The sequence below is a fragment of the Canis lupus genome, chromosome 10 (assembly GCF_003254725.2).
Source record: "Canis lupus dingo isolate Sandy chromosome 10, ASM325472v2, whole genome shotgun sequence".
In the NCBI taxonomy this organism is placed as follows: domain Eukaryota; kingdom Metazoa; phylum Chordata; class Mammalia; order Carnivora; family Canidae; genus Canis; species Canis lupus.
This window is the reverse complement of record NC_064252.1, coordinates 48,752,063-48,774,548: the sequence shown is the minus strand read 5'-3', so window position 1 is coordinate 48,774,548 and position 22,486 is coordinate 48,752,063. Positions and strand designations below refer to the sequence as shown.

The 22,486-nt window shown below is 38.6% G+C and overlaps 1 protein-coding gene and 1 pseudogene across 1 annotated transcript in view; both read left to right on the top strand.

Moving 5' to 3' along the window:
- SRBD1 (S1 RNA binding domain 1) overlaps nucleotides 1-22,486 on the top strand; it is a 189,609-nt gene that overhangs the window by 6,224 nt on the left and 160,899 nt on the right. Inside the window, exons 3-5 of the mRNA XM_025465747.3 lie at nucleotides 1,313-1,493; nucleotides 8,740-9,105; nucleotides 19,722-19,888. Coding sequence (XP_025321532.1) covers nucleotides 1,313-1,493; nucleotides 8,740-9,105; nucleotides 19,722-19,888 — 714 coding nt within the window. The remainder of the gene's footprint in view (nucleotides 1-1,312; nucleotides 1,494-8,739; nucleotides 9,106-19,721; nucleotides 19,889-22,486) is intronic.
- Nucleotides 16,575-18,233, top strand: LOC112671466 (dnaJ homolog subfamily A member 1-like; annotated as a pseudogene).

The window sequence follows — 22,486 nt, the reverse complement described above, 5'->3', positions numbered from 1 at the left end:
CCTTTGAAACTGCCCCCCTGTGAACTGGGGTCTGCACTCCTGCTGGGTGAGGCTGACGTGGAAAGAAGTCATTCTGCTCAGTTTGGAGATAATATGAGCAGAACCCTGCTTTTCTGTTTCCTTGGTTTTTAAATTCTCCCTCCTTTCAATGACACTACTATGTGTTGTGTGAGTTTAAATGATTTTGTTTTTGCCTACTCTTAGGCTTTAGCTTGCATCTGCTTCTGAAGAGAATTCACTGGGGGACTATAGGAGACCTAGGAGAGCATAATTTAGAAGAAGTCATTTAATCAGGTTTTTGCCTCCAGGCAGAGCTTAAACCATTCAAAAAGCCAAATATCCCTATTCACTAGCCTAAGTGAAGGAAGTGATTGTCCTTCTCACCAATACTGACCTTTTACTTTAGGGGTAGGCATAGAATTAAGTGGGTTGGCAGGAGCATGATGTTTCTTTACCAGGGTTCACATGGCTATTTTTCCTCTGTTGTTGCTGTGAGTTTGATTCGTGGGTTGTTAGAAAGTACTGTAGCTGCACCTGATCCAGTATAAACCAGGAAACAAATCCATTCTGTGAAAGGTGGAAAAAAAACCAAACGAACAGAAAACGGTTAATTGAAGCATTTGGAAGGATCTTGGTGCTGGCTTTTTATGTAATTTAGGGTGTTTCCTAGAGCCATTTCCCATTCCTTGCATTGGTTTGAATAACCTTAAGTAAATTTGATTACTGCTTAGGAAATTGTTTAAGCATTTTTCATTGTTATAATGGCAAACCTTACAATGACTGGTGTGACACCACCTGGTAAATTGCATAAGATAATAAATGATTTCTTCTGTTGTGTGTGTGTGTGTGTGTGTGTGTGTGCACGCATGTGCATGTGCTGGGTAGGTGAGGGGGGGAATGGAGAGACCTGTGATTCATAGCATATCAGGGGCTGTTTTTTTTTTTTTTTTTTTTTTAAGATTTTATTTATTTATTCATGAGAGACACAGAGAGAGAGGCAGAGACACAGGCAGAGTGAGAAGCAGGCTTCATGCAGGGAGCCTGATGTGGAACTCCATCCCGGGACTCCAGGATCACACCCTGGGCTGAAGGCAGGCGCTAAACTGCTGAGCCACCGGGGCCGCCCTCAGGGTCTGTTTTTACATTGGTCCTTGATCAACTCTTGTTTTAGGATCTGTTCATAGTCTGTGCTCACATCACTCCATTTTATATTAAACACCTACTATCTTATTCTTCTTTTAAGAAACATGTCTTTTGCCTTTAACATTTGGCCTCATTTTTCCTAGAGTTTTTTCTGTCAATTTACTTCTAGATCATCTGCCTCTGAAGAAGATGACAAGGAAGATAGTGCCTGGGAGCCCCAAAAGAAAGTCCCCAGAAGTCGTAAGCAGCCTGTTGCCAAGGAATCCAAACCAAAGAGGGTGCCACGGGTGAAGAAGACCACCCTACAGATCAATGATGGCTCAGAAGGCGTGGCTGTTAAGGAGGAGCTGGTAGGTGCTTCAGTTGAGTGGAGGGAACACTGTAGTGCTTTCTTAATTGTTGATGCTACTTTGTCCTTAGAGTGGGACAGAACAGGTGGATGACAAAAAGAATACCACAGTGGCATTCTCTACCATGGGCCATAATAGTATTTACCATTAGACCCATTGTGTTGGAGGGAAAAAAATATTTATCAACTGATATATTGGTCTATTTTGCTATAAGCAAACACTGTACCTATTCTAATCTGGATTAAAGCAGCAGCAACAACAACAATAAATTACAGGCCTTATTGCATTAAAGAGAGTTATGCATTTCCAAAATCATTCCCTGTCATATTTCCATGGTACATTTGAAATAATACTCTTTTAATATGCAGTAGAATACTGACTTTCCAGGGACACATTTATTGTGTATAATAGGGAACATTACAGTGTACTTTGCTGCGCCCTTGGATTGGGCTTTTATTTAAATCAGCCTTTCTCCAGTTATCCAGTACCTCTGTTTCTTCATATTTACATATAAGCTTTTCACTGAATACCCTTTGAATGGGTGAGCAGGCTTCATCTATAGCTGAGAAGGTATTGACTTCTTTCATCTTGTTGGCAGAATTTGGAGATTTTTCATTAAGTGCGGCATGGCTTCACCTAAAAGTAGCTTGATTGCCTAACTTAGGAAAGTGGTTAACCACTAACTTCTATCAGTGGTTCTTGGTATTAGGATATAAACTCTGAGAATCTGATAAAAATTATGATCCCTCTCTTCAGTAAATGTACACATGCCTGGCCTCTAAACATTAAAGTATAGCTCAGGAAGGTATAGCTTAAGAACCTTGTCATGGTGATTTTTTGATCCTTCCAATGATGCTCAGTTATATGTATAAACTATAGGGGAAAAAAAGAATTCAGATAGGAAGTCTTTCACTTAAACATTCTGGGGAGATTTAGAATTTCTTTCAGAACTGCCAAAATTCACACATTTTATACTTCAATGAAGGGACTTTGAGCATGTTAGAAGAAGGTTTGGCGTTCTGCTCTGCTGTAGCCACCACCAAACAAAATAATTGAGAACCTTATTTTGGATAGAACTAGAATTGGTAGCCTCCTTATAACTTTATTTTTAGCAAACATCATAGACAGAATTAATCATTCTTTAGTCTCTTCCTGCATATGTTGCTGGCATTTCCCAACCCACTGGCCACCCCTCTTCATTCATTGAAGACTTTAACTCAGCCCCACTTTACATCTCTCTCCCATATTTTGCTCTTGTTCTTAGTGACTTACCCTCCACTACGATGAACTCCCTATGCCTTGTGTTCTTGGTTCTTCGACCTCCTCATCTCCAGAGACTGTGTCATCTTCTCTGCCTTCACCACCCCTCTCATGAACTCACCCTGAATCTTGCCATTATTGGAAACTTCGACGACTGACATTCCTTTTCAACCATCCTGCTTTCAGAGCATCATCTCACCTTTTCTTGTTCTTTAGCTCACTGTTCAGAGGTCCTCACGGCCACACTTTTACAGCCTTGTCACATCTTGTTAGTTCTCAACCCCAGGGAGCTTGAAAAAATGCCAGTGCCAAAGCCCCTGTTCTAGACTCATTAAATCTGGAAGGAATTCTAGGGGTGGGGGTGGGCCTGGGCCTCAGGAATATTACTTTCCTAAAGCTCCTCAGGTGACTTTTGGGAAAGCCACAGCTGATCCTTGGACTCTCGTGCTTCACCACATCTGCTTCACAGACCACTAAGAGTCAGCCCCTCTCTTCCCCTACCTTACCTCGTCTAGACCACATAACCTCTTACTGAAACCACTTTGTGTTCATCTCACCAGTTTTGCCCTTTTTTCCTTGAGTCGCGTGGCTGATCAGTCCCGACGTGGGGTGAGCCATTGCCTCTGTTCAGCCAGCATTGAGCAGCTGACTGTTGCTGAGAACAGTTTTGACCTAATTTGTCTTCCTTTAGATTCACAATCTCAGACCTCAACATTGCGCTGAAAATATCTGGGAGGCTCATTCTTTTTCTGTGGCACATTTGTTTTCCTGATTTTTTTCTCTTAAACTTCCTAAATTCCTTTTTCTCCTCTCAGCTGATGACATTGCCTCCTATGTATTTGAGAATACATGAAGCTCCTCATGACCTCACACCCAGGTGAGGTATATTTGCCTCCTCCCCTGTCCTGTAACAGTGAAGGTCATGCCACCCACTGGGTTAGTTAATCCCACTGCTGGGGCTGTTGTCTCTGTGTCTGTAGTCACCCCCTTTCTTTTCTCTTTTCAACTTTTCTTCCAGTGGTTCAGCTGCTACAGAGTATAAAAATGTTCTTTTAAATATAATTTTTAAGAAGCCTCCCTTCGACTCTTTATCCTTTTCCAGTTATATATCAAGCTCACCCAGTACAACACAAGCCAAGGCCAAGGTTTGCTAACTGATTTGACTGGAAAAGACACGAGGAGCCACTTTTTTGCTTTAGGCAGTTGACTACTTTCAGAGACAGCAAAAAGAATAGTCAAATTCTTCTTGGAGTCTTGAGTTTAGTCATAGGCTACATAATAACCATGTGGAATGTTAAGGCAGATAAAAACAGTGAAGGCAGAAGAAAATGAACTTTGATTATTCAGTCTGCCAAAGATTCAGGTTGAGCATAAGGAAGAAAAATGTTCTCATGGAGGCTTACTAAACTTAAGTATGTCGCTGAGACAGGCTATAGAAGCTTAGGAGCTTCATAAAATGGAGAGCTATTTCCCTGTTTTCAATGATTTAGATCTACATTTTTCAAAACTTTTGGTCTTTGAACCCTTTTGTATTCTTAAAACTTATTGAGGACCCCAGGGAACTTCTGGTTATGTGAGTTATTGTTACTGATATTTACCATATAAAAATGAAAAGTGAGAAATTAAAATATTGATTAATTTTTAAAGACTATTACATGTTAATGCAACTAATTTTTATTGTAATGAAAAATAAGTACATATTTTCCCAACCAACAGCAAAAAATTAGTGAGAAGAATTACATTGTTTTACATTTTTACAGTTATCTTTAATGTTAACTTACTAGACTGTAACTGAAGTGTATGAAGATAACCCACCTCCACACAGATACATATTTGGAAAAGGGAGATGTGTTTTGAAAGGTTTTTCAGATGAATATTCTTATTTGATGTACTACCAAAACTCAGTAAGTGGTAGTTTCTTAAAAGTTTGTTTCATTGTGGAATCTGAAACCATATTAATGAACTTAACTATGCTCTATTACATTATAATCCATTGGTTTGTGTTGTTATTTGTTGTTATTACTCATTCATGATTTTGTGACATTTATTGGTCATTTGGAAAATATTGGTGCATTGATTTATGCAGATCTTCCAAATGTGAGGATCTTTTATTATCTGATGTCAAAAAGTCACATTTGTTAATATAACCTCCAGTCTCATCACAGTGTTGGGAAGCAAGTTCACAGTGGATACAAATTTTCCAAAATTCTAATTTTCACATTGATTTATTTACTTGTTTGTTTTAAATTTTCACTTTTAAAGCCTGAAATTTACTCTTGGTCAAATGTTTCCTTAAAATGACAGTCTCAGTTCATTTCTGAAAAAAATGCCCACCAGATATCCAAGTTTGAATAACGATCGTTCATCAGTCATTATTTCAAGTAAAAATGGTGATTTATGGAAAAACAAGCTGGTTCAGTTCACAATTGAAACGAGTGCATAAGAGCTTTTGCTCAAGACAACCATTGCACGTCTGTATACACTGCCACACAGCAGAAGTATTTTATGTATACTGACCATTTCAGCATACAGTATTAAAAAGGTGTGTTTTCAGCCAACCGGGGTGGCTCAGTTGGTTAAGTGTCTGCCTTTGGCGCAGGTCATGATTCCAGGGGCCTGGGATTGAGCCTTGCATGGGGCTCCCTGTTGGCAAGGAGCCTGCTTCTCCTTCTCCTGCTGTCCTTTCCCTTGCTTGTACTCACTCTCACTCTCTCTCCCTTGCTCTATCTCAAATAAATAAATAAAATCTTAAAAAAAAAGATATGTTTTCAAGGACTGAAACTTTAAAATTTAATAATTTTTAAAAATTATTTACTTATTTTTTTTAAATATTTTTTTCTTTATTTATTTATGATAGTCACAGAGAGAGAGAGAGAGAGAGGCAGAGACATAGGCAGAGGGAGAAGCAGGCTCCATGCACCGGTAGCTGGACGTGGGACTCGATCCGGGGTCTCCAGGATCGCGCCCTGGGCCAAAGGCAGGCGCCAAACCTCATACTTATTTTTTTAATATGGGCTCCATGTTCAATGTGGGGCTTGAATACACAACCCTGAGATCGAGAGTAGCAGGCTCTACCAACAGAGCCAGCAAGGTGCACTAAAACTTAATAATTTGGGCAGCTCTGGTGGCGCAGCGGTTTAGCGCTGCCTGCAGCCCGGGGTGTGATCCTGGAGACCTGGGATCGAGTCCCACGTCTGGCTCCCTGCATGGAGCCTGCTTCTCCCTTTGCCTGTGTCTCTGCCTCTCTCTCTCCCTCTCTGTGTCTCTCATGAATAAATAAATAAAATCTTTTTTAAAAATTATTTTTAAAATTAATTAATTTAAAAATTATTAAGTTTTAATATTTTATTTATTCATGAGAGACACAGAGAGAGAGAGAGAGAGAGGCAGAGACACAGGCAGAGGGAGAAGCAGGCTCCATGCATGGAGCCTGACGTGGGACTCGATCCCGGGTCTCCAGGATCAGGCCCCGGGCTGAAGGCAGCGCTAAAACACTGAGCCACCAGGGCTGCCCCTAAAACTTAATAATTTTTAACTGCATTGTTAAACTCACATTGTTTTACTATAAGTGTTTGTCAGTGAAGGGAACATTGATTGCTAGTACTACTTGATGCCATTGCCTTGGGTTTTGCTACCATTGCTCTTGTACTATCATCGAAATGTCAACAAAAAAAAAAGGCAAATCATGTTTAAGCATTATTGTGAAGAGTTTGATCTGACAAATCCCCTAAAAAGTTCTGTGGACAACACTGAGAAACACTCAGTAAATCTTGCCTGAAGGGTCCAAAGAGGGTAACTTTAAGTGTTTTTGTGATTGTTGACTTTTTTTCCTTTTGATCATTTTACATTTTCTTCATTTCTTTGTCTACTTCCTTTTCCCTCTCCTAGGAGATTGTCTAGATATGATAGTGGTGGTAATAATGGTGGTGTCTACAGATATTTTTAGTTCTTACCATCAGCCAGGCAACATGCTCAACAGTTGGGTTGCATAAGCTTACTTAAATCTTAACTCACAACAACTACTCGAGGCAGTTGCTATAACTATCCTGATTTTATAGATAAGAAAGCCAGGGAAAGAAATCTGAAGTGATTTCCTTATGGGTAGCAGATAGTACATGATGGAACTGGAATTCTAAGTTAGCAACATGATTTTGAGAGCATTTCAGGAACACATATGTCTCTCATGGGTGGTTTTATCTCAGCCATGCTCATAAGAAGGATGTATAAAAACAGAGTGCTGCTTTAATAATTAATGATTTGATATAATAATCACAAGGATATGAAATTTTTCCGACTGATAACTGTCCTCAGAGGCTAAAGTAAGTAGGCATTTAAGTAAGAATCAGAAATTTACTCATTGAGCATGGATCCAGATTGGGGGAATTAAAAAAATCCATTCTTTTGGATTAATTGAACGCCTGCTGTGTTCTAGGCATTAATGTTTGTCACAATGACATCACATGTTTTAAATGCATGAATCTAAGGTAGTCTGGTGTATGCATCTCACAGGAGGGCTGTCTTACCTTTGGGACCAAAATACTCATAGTCCATTTGCTAAGCTTTCCTCTTCTTTGTACGTTGCTTAGAAGAATGGCTGATCATAGATGGTATTTGCTTTTTATAGTTCCTCTTTTTCTTCTCCTACATGGTTAACAGCCCTCTGTACAGTTGACACCTTTTTCTTCGGCTATGTCAAGTCATTTGATCAGGCTATTATTAACTCTTATGGACCTCAGAATCATTCTATTTTTATATCTCTGTTCTTATCCATAATGTTTCAGCTAAAAATGTAATACTCAGAGGGCTATCTAATGTACATCATTTCCAGGTTAGGTGGTGGTAGGTGGGTATTAGGATGGGGATGCTCTTTAGGTAGTTCCCAGGATTTTTAGTAGTCAATAATTCTGGGAAAATACTTGATAGGAGAGAAAATTGAATTTTGACTGACAAATAGTTTGAGAATTCTTTTATTTGAGTTTGTGCTAGCTACATCTACTTAGTTAACCAAAAACAGGCTAGCTGGTGAAACTGTAAACTCCATACAGGTAGGGTCTGTATGTTATTTACCATTCCAGTGCCAAAATGAATGCCAGGTGTCATTCCTTCACACCTGAGCTGTCATGAGGGGTAGGGGTGGTGGAGAGAGTGGCCCCTAGACACTAGTGTGGACTATTATGTAGATTCCTCCTAAAGAAAAATGCCTGACACTACTCTGCTCTGTTTTCTGTTCCCTGGGCTTCTGCATAAATTGGTGTCAGGTATAGCCTATTGAGTTTTATGAGTATGTAAGTGTTATTTTTTCCCCCAAAGGGTTGACTTTTGATTGCAAGCTTTAAAATCTTGGTTTTCCCAGCATGCATAGACTTATCCTTTACTCATTTTTAAAAGTGAAACTTTTTATTTCTAGGTAATTATAGATTCACATGCAGTTGTAAAAAATAATACAGAGGCAGTGTACCCTTTAATTTCTTCCAATGGTAACATTTTACAGAACTATAACAAAATATCACAACCATGATATTTACACTGATAAAATCCAAGGATCTTAGGAGATTTCTCCTAAGAGAATTTTTTTTTGTCCACTTATTTGTGTACTTCTGTATAATTTTGTCATCTGTATGCATATGTGTTGTATCCATCAGTCAGAATAGTTCGGTTACCACAAGATCCCTAGTACTGCCTAGTATTTGCCATTTTGTAGTAATACCCACCTCCCTCCAAACCCTTGCTCCTGTCTCTGACCTTTAGTAACCACTAATTTTTTCAGGAATATTATATAAATTATAAACCATTAATGTTATGTAAGTTATAAAGTATGTAACTTTTTGCAATTGCCTTTTTCCACTTCCACTCTACATAGTTTCCTTGAGATTCGTCCAGGTTATTGTGTGTGTCAGTAATTTTTCCTTTTTTATTGCTGAATAATATTTCAGAGCACTTGGTTTTTATCTTTTAATTCTCATGTATTCTATTTGTGGTTTGATAGAATAACTCTGTGGCTATTGCTGATGTTGATTTGGAAGACAAAAAAATTAAAGTGGATACCGTGAAGACTTTGAAGACAGCAAAGGCAAAACGGAAGAATTCAGGTCAGTCACCTGCAGGTCAGAGGATCAAAAAGCTGAAAGTTGATGAAGAATCCAACAGGGCCAGCACTGCAGAGACACCATCCACAAGCACCTTGTGGGAAGGTGTGTGCAAGAAGGAAGAGAGCGAAGATGACTTCACATTTGGTCAGTCCCCTTTAAAGAAAATGAAGACTGAAACATGTCCTCAGGGGCAGCCTGTGAGGTTTCCAGCAAATGCAAACAACATTAAAGAGGAGGTGGAAATGAACTGGGACATAGTACAGGTATGTGCAGTCATCCTCTTGTCATTTTAGTTCACTAGGTTCCTTTCTTTTTGACTAAGATAGTGGCACTGGGTAAGGAAAGGGTTGGGAGTTTTCAGGTCTCTTCAGTTTTGCTAGTGATTTCTGGAGACCTCATCTATTGGTTCCTATCCTAGGTGTACTATTTTATATTATAGCTCATTATCATCAGATCTTGAGCTAAGAGCTGTGACCTCAGGTGAGGGGGATCTCTGCCATGGTGTTTTAGTGAACATGTACTCTACAGAGCTTGCACCAACAAACTGGGCCCTCATAAATTCATTGTTAAGGTTTTATTTTGAATTTGGACTATAAAAGCAATGTGAGTAATTAGGTCATTGGCCATTAGTACTGTTCTAATTCTTAATGTAATGTTGTAATATACAGTAAACAAGGTCTAGAAATTTCCTAGGAAAACTATCTGAATTCCAACTTGAGCTGCCTTGGATTTCTTGCCATTTCTTGGTTGGTTTTGGGGATGACAGAGAAGACCTGAAGAGTGACTTTTAAATGGTGATTCTCAACCTTTTGTCAATGCCAACACATTCTGGGGACATTTCAAACTTAATTATGGCAGTGCCTTTCAGGGTAGAGAAGTGTGACTTCCCTTCTTGGCTGTCTCGTGATTCTGATGGGTACTCCTTCCCTTTCTGTGAATTACTGCTCTAGAGCCTGGGAGCCTCTGCTGGCTCCTAATACTACTTCCCAGTCTGGGACTGTCTGCACGTTACCTTTTTCTTCAGAGGAGTTTTTTTTCCCCCCGTGTTGTCTCTTCTATAACCTATTAGTGGAACATCAGCAGGAATTTTTAATTATGATTTTTCTTTTCTCTGGCCCACTAAGGAATAAAATGTTGCCTCAGAGCTTTCTTTTCATTCTTGTTCTTGAACTAAACCGTGTATAATTAGGCTCCTTTATATACCATCTTTATCTTTATTCACTTAGGTCTACAAAGACATGTTTTTTTGAAACTTTTTCTCCCTACTCCACTCCCACACAAGGACATGTTTTAAAAGGATGGATCATAGACCATCTGCATCAGATTCACCTGAAAGCTTTCCTAAAATGCAGACACCTTGTTTAGTTTCAGTCCAGACTCCTAGGGGCAGGTGGATGTGTTTCCTTTCCTTTCACTAACACTTAGAAGCTTATTTCTCTGCTGTGAACATAGATCTGCCTCTAGTGGACGGTGAACAGGAGGGAGGGAAGAGGGTTTCAGAGACCATGAAGTCTCTTGAGATGCAGAGATAAATTCTTCAAGGTTTAGGGCTACTTACCCTATGACACTTTGCTTCACACCCATCTCCTAATCTGTGTAACGGAGAAGGAGATGAAATGGTCCTTCCTTAGCCCATTATCTCTTGGTTTCAAGTAATGGAAACCTACTTGTAATGAACTGAAACAGAAAAGAGTTTATTACCAGGGACACAGAGGTCTTTCAGAGAATGGAAGGGACAAAGTGTGGTCAAGTCTCCCAAAGGCCTTGAGCCAGAAATTGGAAAACCATGAGGACTTGAAGGCACTTTTTCAGTTTTTTTTTTTCTTTTCAGTTCCAAGCATTGTTTTCTCCTCCTCCTTCTTATTGGGAGTGATTTTTGACAGCTCAAACAAGCCTGTTCTTGGAATATGGCACACCTTACTTGTGAGTTAGGAAAAATGGTTAAACTACAGCTGTTATTTTGGTTGAGCAACCTGACAACTAGTAAGCTCAGCATTTTCTAGATGGGTTTAGGGGTTGCCCGGGGAACTTTGGGTATGATTTTTATATGTTTTGTTGTTGATGTTGTTGTTGTTGTTGTTTTTATAACCAGAGGTAGTCATCCTTGTTAAACCTGAATTACTTTTTTAGACTATTCTTGTGGTATATGTGGATTTCTTTTCCTTTCCTTTCTTACTCCCCCATAGACAGCAGAGAGTAATTTTATTTTGGCACTGCATTCCTATTTCCAAACATGGTTGACAACAGTGGCAGGTGTAGGAGAGAAGAGTGAGAGTCACCAGTGCAGAGTCCGACAGTCAGGAAGGCCTCTAGCCTTTGGATGACCAGTCATTCAAACACCTGTGATAGGCATATTATCTGCCACAAAATATGTGGCCAAGTTCTTTGGGGAAATCCTGAAAGATACCTAGTTAGGAAGAAATTGTTGATGGAAATTAATTGTAAAGAGATTATTAATCATTACTAATTGATCAAGTGGGAAATGTCACTTATATTTCCTTCATGTTCCGCATGGCCCCTTGCTGCTTTCACAGTGTGTTATTGAACTCTGAAAAGTCTATTGCTTTTTCAGGAATATCACCATCTTGTTTGGGAAGGGAATACAGTTCCCTAAAATACTTTAGTACTTAAGTTTTTTATAGATTTTATTTATTTTTATTTATTTATTTTTTTGGGATGAAAAAATTTATATTTAGATTTAGCCAGCTGGACTCAGTTTAGATGATCCCAATTTTTTTGGCAACATCCAAAGCATCATAGTCAGGAGCCGGTTGAACAAGAGGAGCCTTCTTCTCTCCATCAGGCCTGATCAGGGTGTTGACCTTCACATCAGTGTCATAGAACTTCTTTACAGCCTGTTTTATCCACTGCTTATTGGCCTTGACATCCACAGGGAAGTGTGTTGTTGTCTTCTATTTTCTTGATGGCTGACTCGGTAGTCAGAGGGAGTTTGATGATGGCATAGTGATCAAACTTATTTCTCCTGGGGGCACCCTTTTGAGACTGTGTGGGCTGCTTTCAGAGATGCAGTGTTGGTTGTTGGAATGTAGGGGACATGCAGATCTTTTTTTGTGATTGTGAATGCCTTTCAGCACCACTTTCTTGGCCTTCAAAGCCTTTGCTTTGGCTTTGGCTTTGGCTTTGGGAGGGGCAGGGGCTTTGTTCTTCACCTTCAGTGCCATCTTCATGAAAGGGCTAGACTTTATGCATAAACGTACTTTGTGGCCATTTCTTAATCAGGCTTTGGGAATTTCCAGATCCCTTGAACGGAGGCAACCTATTCTTCAGCCCTTTCCCCCACACTGCAAATGTGTGGTCATTATCAGAAACTAATTTTCATTAAAGAACATTATATAATTATGCAAATACCATGACCTTCTTTAGAATTTGAAGAGGTAACTAGCTACAATCAGTTTTTAGAAAATTAAATGCTTCAAAATGGTGATTGCTGTTATAGTCTTTTTATTTTGAGGGGCCTGGGAGTATGGGAGTAGAGTAGCCACATATAATATGTTAGTAAAGTTTGCTAAATTAGGGAGGAAAAGCAAGCAAAGCCTTCTTTATTAGCTATTTTTCTTGCAAGAGATAATGGGAAATGATATGGGTGAAGAGGACCATGGGATAACAAAATTGGGGAAAGAAGTGAGATGGAAAGGGGGTTTGAGTATCTCTGAGTTGGCTTTCTCACTGTATTTCCGCATATAAGCACACACCACCCATTAACAGGTTACCTGTTTGTTCCAGGAGGGATTAAGTTAAAACAATTGGATTAGCCGTTTTTGTTTCTTTGATTTAGCTGGTATTTGTTATGGGCGCTTTAAAATACCTATTTTTGAAATATATATACTTAAGTGTATAGCTCATGAATGTTTGAAAATAACAAGCTTCCAGATCAAGAAACAGAACCTTACCCAGTACCCAACGAGCCCCTTTTATATGGTTTTCCAATCTCCTGTCCCCTTTCCTGTAACCACCCTTCTGACTTCTAACAGCATAGTTTTTCCTTTGCAGTCTTTAAGGAAGCTTCTGTGTGATAAATTAAGTGATATAATAAATAGGCAGGAGTAAAGAGAACAGCAGGAATCAAAAGCTTTTCATAAAGGAGGTGTTCAACTGCTGATTGGGAAATGATTTTGAGTAGAAAATTTTCTCTCAAGTCTACTCATTAGAATTCTAATGAGTAGAACTTAATTTAGGTGTTCTTTTAAAACATAGATGCTGCCAGGACGATTAAGGCTATAGTTTGTTGATACCCAGATATTTTCTTTTTTAATTCAGGAAATGGGAATATAGATTGGAAAAATAAATCTCAGGATACTTTGGGAGAAGGCCATTTTGTTAGAAGTTTTAGACACCAGAGGGCAGTATAAAGGAACGGTTTTATCTGCAGTTGATTCAGGAAGAGAAGTGAGGCTATTTGATTAATTTGTATTTTTGTCCCCCAAAATATCATCTTGCTTTGCACACAAATCAGATTTTTGAAAAGGTAATGTAGCTTGTAGACTTTGGGCGATTCATTTAGCTTTTTTGGGCCTCAGTTTTTCTTTCTATAAAATGGGAGTAATAACTGTCTCATGTAGTTTGAGTTAATTCTGAATATGTGAAAGTGTTGAGAACATAATAAGCTCTATACAAATGTTAGCTTGAAACAAGTCACAAAAAGTGCCTCTCATATTTAAGTGTTAGAATTGAAAAAAATCCTGAGACCGCCTTCTTTTTTACTTTACTCTCATTCCTAACCAGTTAAGTATAAATATTATTAAAGTAATAAATGTGAGTAGTTTCAAAATAAAAACTATGATAGTTCTCTGCCTTACCCTTACCCATCCCTGAGGTTTGATCTCTACTTTCAACTCTTTCAGTTACATCTTTGTTGATTGCCTCATTTTTCTAAAACACAGATTTCTGGGCCCTAACCCAGAGGTGGTTCTTCAGTGGATCTGGGTGGGGCTCAATAATTTGCATTTCTGGCAAGTTCCCAGGTGCTGCTTATGCTACTGGTTTGGGGACCACACATTGTGAGCCACTTTCTCTAGTCCACAGATTTCACTGACTCATAAAATGTCACAGGGGTTTGTACAGGGAGGTTGGCTCAACAGCTGAAATTAAGTAATAAGCAGATCATCACTGAGTGGCTCAATATTGAGTATAAGTTCAAACTCTACCTGGAATCCAACCATCTAGCTTCATCCACCTTTCCATTTCTCACCTCATCTTAACACCCTTTGTACATTTTAGCATTGCTGAATTTACAGGAATTTAAAAAACGTGCAGTAGTTTCTCATTAGTGCCTTTTGACATGCCGTTCTTTCTTCATGGAATTCCTGCCCCTATCTGGCTGCCTGAAGATACACCTTCATTCTCTTTGTTGCTTTTCCATTGCTGCAGAATTAGATGTTTGTATCTCCCATGTGCTCTTAAAATAATCTACATGTGCTTCTGTCAGAGTACAGATCACTATATATATATATATATATATATATATATATTTTTTTTTTTTTTTTTTTTAAGATTTTATTTATTTATTCATGAGAGACACAGAGAGAGAAAGAGGCAAAGACACAGGCAGGGGGAGAAGCAGGCTCCATGCAGGGAGCCCAAAGTGGGACTTGATCCCGGGTCTCCAGGATCACACCCTGGGCCAAAGGCAGGCGCTAAACCGCTGATCCACCCAGGGCTGTCCTAGATCACAATATATTTTAACTACTCGTCTGTCTGTTTTCTTTCTAGCTTATAAGCTCCTTGGGAAGAGGGACTTGTCATTTTACATTTGATTTTCACTGGCTTGGTATGGTTAATGGCACATAATAAGAGCTAAAATAAACAGTTGACCAAATTAAGACAGAAGGAATTAGATGATTTGGAGGCCCAAAACTGGAGACTACTTATACGGAGTTTTGTTATGTTTAATTTCATGGAGCAGCATCTATATAAATCTAAATATAAATCTATATAAATCTATATAAGCAGCAGTGTACACTTCCTTAACACATATGATGCTTCTGGATTTGTTAAGACCTAGTTCAACCCAAATTTGGATCTTGGGCTATGGGGGGGCCTTTTCAGTTAATAGTAGCTGAGGTAGTTTAGAATAGTGGGAACCCGTAGGTTCCTGTAACAATCACACAAAATGATGAGCATTTTAGTCATTTTTCATTTCTTACATCTGTCTTTTAGAATCTGGCCTATCTTTCAAGGGCCAGCTGAAATGCTACCCCTGTAGGAAGCCTTCCTTGATAACCCCCGGGAGACTTTTCTCTGAAAACAGTCTATCATTGGCACATCCTATTTTATTTGTACTTATTTGCATTGACATTTGCCTTCTCTTCTAGATTGTTTACTCCTTTAAGACAGTACAGCTTAGAATCACACTTAGGAAGGGATTTTAAAACTAGGTCGCAGTGGTTGGACTTTTACCAGCAGGTTGGTAAGAGTCATTGGGGGCTTGTGTTCAGAAGAAGAAAAAAAGAAAAAAAAATACTCAATTTATTATATCTGTGTTTTAGAAACATAATCAGGAGTAATGTAGAGAGGCTGGGTGGAAAGTATAGAAAACAAAACTGCTCTGTGGTTCAGATAAAAGATGATATTAACAGAAAGGGAACTTGAGGGGAAAGAACAGACATGTTAGAAGTTCAGTTTGCTTCCTTGGGGGCAGATTAGATGGTCGTGATAGGGAACACACAGTGATACTGAGAACTTACTAGAATGTTTAAGCATTGAAGGATATTTCTTAACCTCTAACAGAAGTTTGATCAGTGCACTGATACAGTCTTTCCATGATTCTCTTAGCACTGCCATCCTCAGCTTCAGGAGTCTACATGTACAAACCGTGTTTCTCTAGAAGAAATTGTACCTGGGTCCAGAGTTTCAACCCAAGTCTTGAGCTTCATGCTGACTGGACCAATTTTTCTGACCATACTCTGGCACTTAATTATAAAACAACTGAATACTGAACAAAATGCTGTGGAGGTGGAGTTGAGGTCAAGTACCCTCAAGGGACATAGCTGCTATCTAATGGAAAGTTGGAGTTGAAGGAGATAGCTGTAATATCCCTGATGGTTTCTGTGGTAGAAAATGATGTTGGCTGGAGTAAGAAATAGGATGAGGTATAGGTTTGAGAAAATACTGATGAGTCTGATTTTGTCAGGGTCAGGGAAGATAACAACTAAGATCAGAATTTCTGAATGAGGGAGCCTCAGGAATGCCTTTAAAGAGAGAAGCAACTGGACATGTTCTAGGAAACTAAGAGAAAGTCATTGGGGCTGGTTTCCAATGAGGGGAAGACTGGATAAGATGAGATTGATAAGAGGCTGATTTTTTGGGTCATGGTAAGGAGTTTAGATTCTAAATGCAATGGGAAATCATTGAAAGGTTTTGATCAGTCAAGTGACATGATCCAGTATACATTTTTTCTTCTTCTTCTTCTTCTTCTTCTTTTTTTATATTTCTTTATTTTGGAGAGAGAGAGAGCGAGCAAGACAGCGTGTGCATAAGTCAGGGGGGGAGGAGTCAGAGAGAGTGGGAGACAGAGAATCTCAAGCTGACTCCCCAGTGAAGTGCCCAACTTGGGGCTCAATCTCATGATCCTGAGGTCATGACCTGAGCTGAAATCAAGAGTCAGACGCTTAACTAAGCCACCTAGGCACCTCTGAGTAACAATAAAAAAAAAAAAATCCGGGATCCCTGGGTGGCTCAGTGGTTTAGCACCACCTTCAGCCCAGGGTGTGATCCTGGAGTCCTGGGATCAAGTCCTGCGTCAGGCTCCCTGTATGGAGCCTGCTTCTCCCTCTGCCTGTGTCTCTGTCTCTCCCCCTCTGTCTGTCATGAATAAATAAATAAAATCTTTAAAAAAAATCCTTGTTGGTTCATGGAGACTAGAATAGATGGGATTGAATTGGATGCAAAAGGGAACTTTCCAGAACGCTCAGTGAGACGCAGAGGAGCGGCGGCTGCCTGAGCTGCGCCCAGCAACGCGCTCCTACCCGCTCCCCCACACCGGCTTCGGCCCTCTCACTGGCTGTAGAAAATGGTGAAAGAAACCACTTACTATGATGTTTTGGGGGTGAAACCCAATGCCACCCAGGAGGAATTGAAAAAGGCTTACAGAAAACTGGCCTTGAAGTACCACCCTGATAAGAATCCAAATGAAGGAGAGAAGTTTAAACAGATTTCTCAAGCTTATGAAGTGCTCTCTGATACAAAGAAAAGGGAATTATATGACAAAGGAGGAGAACAGGCAATTAAAGAAGGTGGAGCTGGTGGTGGTTTTGGCTTCCCCATGGACATCTTTGATATGTTTTTTGGAGGAGGAGGCAGGATGCAGAGAGAACGGAGAGGTAAAAATGTTGTACATCAGCTCTCAGTAACCTTAGAAGATGTATATAATGGTGCAACAAGAAAACTAGCTCTGCAAAAGAATGTGATTTGCGATAAATGTGAAGGCCGAGGTGGTAAGAAAGGAGCAGTCGAATGTTGTCCCAATTGCCGAGGTACTGGAATACAAATAAGAATTCATCAGATAGGACCTGGAATGGTTCAGCAAATTCAATCTGTGTGCATGGATCAGGGCCATGGGGAACGGATCAGTCCTAAAGATAGATGTAAAAGCTGCAACGGAAGGAAGATAGTTCGAGAGAAGAAGATTCTAGAAGTGCATATTGACAAAGGCATGAAAGATGGCCAGAAGATAACATTCCATGGTGAGGGAGACCAAGAACCAGGACTGGAACCAGGAGATATTATCATTGTTTTAGATCAGAAGGACCATGCTGTTTTTACTCGACGAGGAGAAGATCTTTTCATGTGTATGGATATACAGCTGGTTGAAGCCCTGTGTGGCTTTCAAAAGCCAATATCTACTCTTGACAGCCGAACCATCGTCATCACCTCTCATCCAGGTCAGATTGTCAAGCATGGGGATATCAAGTGTGTGCTAAATGAAGGCATGCCAATTTATCATAGACCATATGAGAAGGGTCACCTAATCATGGAATTTAAGGTAAACTTCCCCAAGAACGACTTTCTCTCTCCTGATAAAAACTCCTACCTGAGAGGAAGGAAGTAGAAGAGACTGATGAAATGGACCAGGTAGAACTTGTGGACTTTGATCCCAATCAGGAGAGACGGCGCCATTACAATGGGGAAGCATATGAGGATGATGAACATCATCCTAGGGGTGGTGTTCAGTGTCAGACTTCTTAATGGGGCTGGTGAATAACACTGCTGCTGGCATTTTATATGCAGTAGTGGATGAGTGAAGGACTATAATCATAGCTCACTACTTGCTATTGTTTTTGTTTTAATATTCAACTATAGTAGTGTTTTAAAAGCTAAATGAAGAATAAACTCAAATATAAAAGCTCTGAAAAAAAAAAAGAATTGGATGCAAGAATAGTTACAGGCTATTGAGTAATCCTGGTTGATCTAGATAGGTGTAGGGAGGAAGAAATGAACAGGAGTGATAGGACTACAGAAATATTTTGCGGTTGGGTGAATTAATTCTTTTGATAGAGTGGCTTTAAGAGTTGAAGGAAATGAAAGGGTTAGACTCTTAGTTTTCTGGCTTGAACTGCTGTTTGGACATAATAACGGGGAACACTGGAGGAGGAATAAGTCTGAGAGGAAGATCACTTTGCAAAGCCATTTGAGATGCCCATTATGTTTTCAAGAGAATATGTCAGGTAGTTATCTAAATGAGTCTGGAGCTCATGTGGAAGGCAGCCAGGGCTGGAGATGTGAAGTTGGCATTCTCACTCACCGGAGAGAGGGTATCAATGCATCAAAATGGTAATAAAATATAGGCCTCGGAATTTAAGATGCCCAGAAGAATGAGCATATCCTCCTTGGATAGTCTCTGGATTTCAGCCTTTTATTTCATCTGTAGTTTTGAAATTCATTCTATTCTATATATTAACTTGATTTTGTTAATTAGTTGATTATGATAATTCTTTAATAATTTTTCTGGGTTTTTATTACCCTTCAGTTTTGACTGATCTTGGGCATCAAAATTGAGATAGTAATAAAATTTGTGCCTTTTGTGCTATACTTTGAAAAATCTGCTTAGGTTTTGAGAACAGTTACTGAGATTGCATTTCCTTCTTTCTCTTCTTGAGGCTGACTTCTCTACCTTTCTGCTTACATGTACCTTCTCCTGAAACCCATAGATTTATTTTATTAAAAAGACTTAATTATTTCAAATATGTAGTATATGTGTATGATATTAAAATCAAAAGATCACAGGAATCTTCCTATCCTCATTCAGCCAGTGTTCTTAGTAAGCAATGTTCCTAGGTTTTGTGAGTCATTCCATTTCAGTTTACATGGTATTCTACTCTTATCATATCATGATTTATTTACCAGTTTCCCATTATAGACTTAGGTTTTTGCTCACTTTTATTATACTGCAAAAAGTTCTTCAAAAAATATCGCTATAAATAATATCATTTCCCAAGGGTATGAATACATCAGGAGTGGAATTGCTGGGTCAAAGAGTTTATGTATTATAAATTTTGATAGATATTGCCAAACTGTTCTTCCTCTAGTGGATGGACCATTGCATTTTCTCACTAGCAGTGAGACAACAGTGTCATGTGTTGACATGTCAATGAGTTACTAACTCCTTGATCTTTACTGCTAACTCTTGAGAGGGGAAAAATGTGTCTTATTGAGCCTTGTAGAACTTGAATGATTATACAGTGGCTTTATTGGATTTTACTGAATTACTATTTTGATTGTCAGTACATATATGTATTTTTTTAAACCACAGAAAGTAGTTTCTAAGTGACTGGAGAACATTATCTGATTCTATATTTGAACCATACATTACAGTATAGATGTTTAATTTTCAGGATTTTAAATCACTATCCTTAATTTGCAGGTTTTATCTGAGAGAACTAATATTGAACTTTGGGTATGTGCCAACATTATTCGTCTCTTTAATGATGATAACACAATTCCCTTCATTATACGGTATCGAAAAGAGCTTATTAATAACCTTGATGCTGATTCCTTGAGAGAAGTTCGACAAACCCTAGAGGAGCTCCGGTAAGAAACCTGGGAAGAACCTACTGTGAGGGGAAAGAGGCCATGTGAGCTAGGGAGGAGAAACAGTGAAGAAATGAATGACAGCATATTTCAACAGTTCCATTGTTTTGTTTTCTTGAATTATTATAATCTGAATATAGTTGCCTTCTGACAGAGGAAGTCAGCTCCATTTTATTTCTTTAGGTGTATACAGAGTCCCTCTGCTGGAGTGTTTATGCATAGCTTGGGGCATACATGGGCAGAAAGGAGGTTTGCATTAAAAGTATGTGCCTAAGAGTTTGACCATTATATTCTTTCATAGAATTGGTTGTGCATATGGCAAAGGAAAGAAACTGAGAAAAATGCATTTTAGTCTGAATCTTCAACAGCTTATTGTAAAACTATCCTCTTAATATTATGAAGTCCTAAAATGAAGAGTTTTTTGGTGTATACAATTTGGAGGGAAATATGTATATTTCCTTTTTCTAACCTTTTAAAGGGCATGATATTTTGATATTAGTGGGTCTTAAGTTTTGTGTGGCCATAGAATGAAAAGCACCCTTCCAAAAATTATTCTTCTGGACTTACTGTAATAATTTAGAAATAAGCATGCAAAGACTATATTATATTTTTCAGTAGAGTTTATTAAAACACTCTTCACCATTCATGCATTTATTGCACATCTCCTACAAGCCAAGCACTGTGTTGTTAACATGTTTGTTTTTCAACTTTATGACAAGGATCTGATTAAAATTGAATATAATCTTACCTTCAAGCCATTCTCAAAGTGCTAAAAGTTATTTTTACAAGCAGCCTAATAATCTTCCTATGATTTTGGCGGGAACCTGCATCTTACTAGCATTTCTACACCTTTTGTTAAAGTTCTTTTAGTCCAGGAGTATTAAAATGCTAATAAGTGGAGAGTTAAAGTTCACTGAGAGGCAAAATCAATTAACCAACCCAGAAGCATAAATGACTAGGTTATCAAGTAGATTCAGAATCAAGCCTTCCAGGGCCAGGTTAGTAATGAGCATCAAGGGATACAAACTGTAGATCCTAACCCCTAAGAGGAGTGGCATCTACTCCAGCTGATTACTGACATCAGGCTTGTCTACCCAGCTTGCCAGCTTATCCTATTTTTTAAAAGAACCCGGCAATTTGAGTTATTATATAAAAATTTTCTGGGCTAGATGAAATCACCTACAGGCCACATGTTGAAGGCCAGTAGTTTATGAATTCTGAAGTAAGCTTTCTATCTGGTTGAAGGCAAGCTAATGAAGAAAATGTGAGGATTTAGGGATCTGAAAATGAGGAAAGTGTCACAAACGAACAAGAATAGTCTATTTAAAAATTAATGATAATCTGGAAGGAGCCTCCGTGTCCATTGAAAGATGAATGGATAAAGAAGTTGTGGTCTATATATACAATGGAATATTAGCCATTAGAAACAACAAATACCCACCATTTGCTTCAACGTGGATAGAACTGGAGGGTATTATGCTGAATGAAGTAAGTCAATTGGAGAAGACAAACATTATATGGTGTCATTCATTCGGGGAATATAAAAAATAGTGAAAGGGATTATAGGGGAAAGGAGAGGAAATGAGTGGGAAATATCAGAAAGGGTGACGGAACATGAGAGACCCCTAACTCTGGGAAACAAACAAGGGGTAGTGGAGGGGAGGTGAGTAGAGGGACGAGGTGACTGGGTAACGGGGACTGAGGGGGGCACTTGATGGGATGAGCACTGGGTGTTATGCTGTATGTTGGCAAATTGAACTCCAATAAAAAAATATACAAAAAAATTAATATAATATTTGGTTGTATGGAAGACAAATAGAAGCTTTATGTGCAGGTTATTATTATTTTCTTTTTCTATAAAAAAACACTTTTGCAAATGAGTTCATTCCCTGGGTGTCTATTAATTGTGAAATACATTGAATATTAGTGGAGGAAATTTCTCCAACTAAGTGGGAATATTGACTGGGGCTTGAAGACCTTTAGTATACCATACAGAGATTTGGTAATGAGGTATAGTCTCTATTTTTCCTTAAGCTCAGCATTTTCTATAACTAAAGCATTGGTTTTTAATCTGTTAATTGCTAGCTATAAAGGAGTAGTGAAGTTAATGTAATGGGTCATTACCACTTTAACAAAAATTAAATAGACAATAGAAAATGTAAGAGTGTAGTTTATGTAGTAAAGGTAAATATTGTCTCATGAAACTGTTTATGTTTATGTAACTGTTTATTATACATATTTATATGTACATATAATTTTTATATATAAAATTATATATGTGTATATGTGTACTAGGTTGCAAAGTAAAAAACACTTTTTACTGAGGGTCACTAAAAATGTGAATAAAAGAGGTTGATCATGGATAGTAGGAAAAGCTTCCATATTTTCTCTAAAGATGCCTTTCCTCTTCTGTATATACAGGCCAATAGGACATTGGCCTCTTGTCAAAATGACCCTAGTGTGATTCAGCCCCTGAAAACAGTCTTGGACTACCAGGAATGTAAAAGATACACAGGTTGTAATCTGTTACTGCATAAGCTTCCTCTTTAATTTATAATCTTCTATCTTTTTTTTTCTTTTTTTATAAGTATATTTATT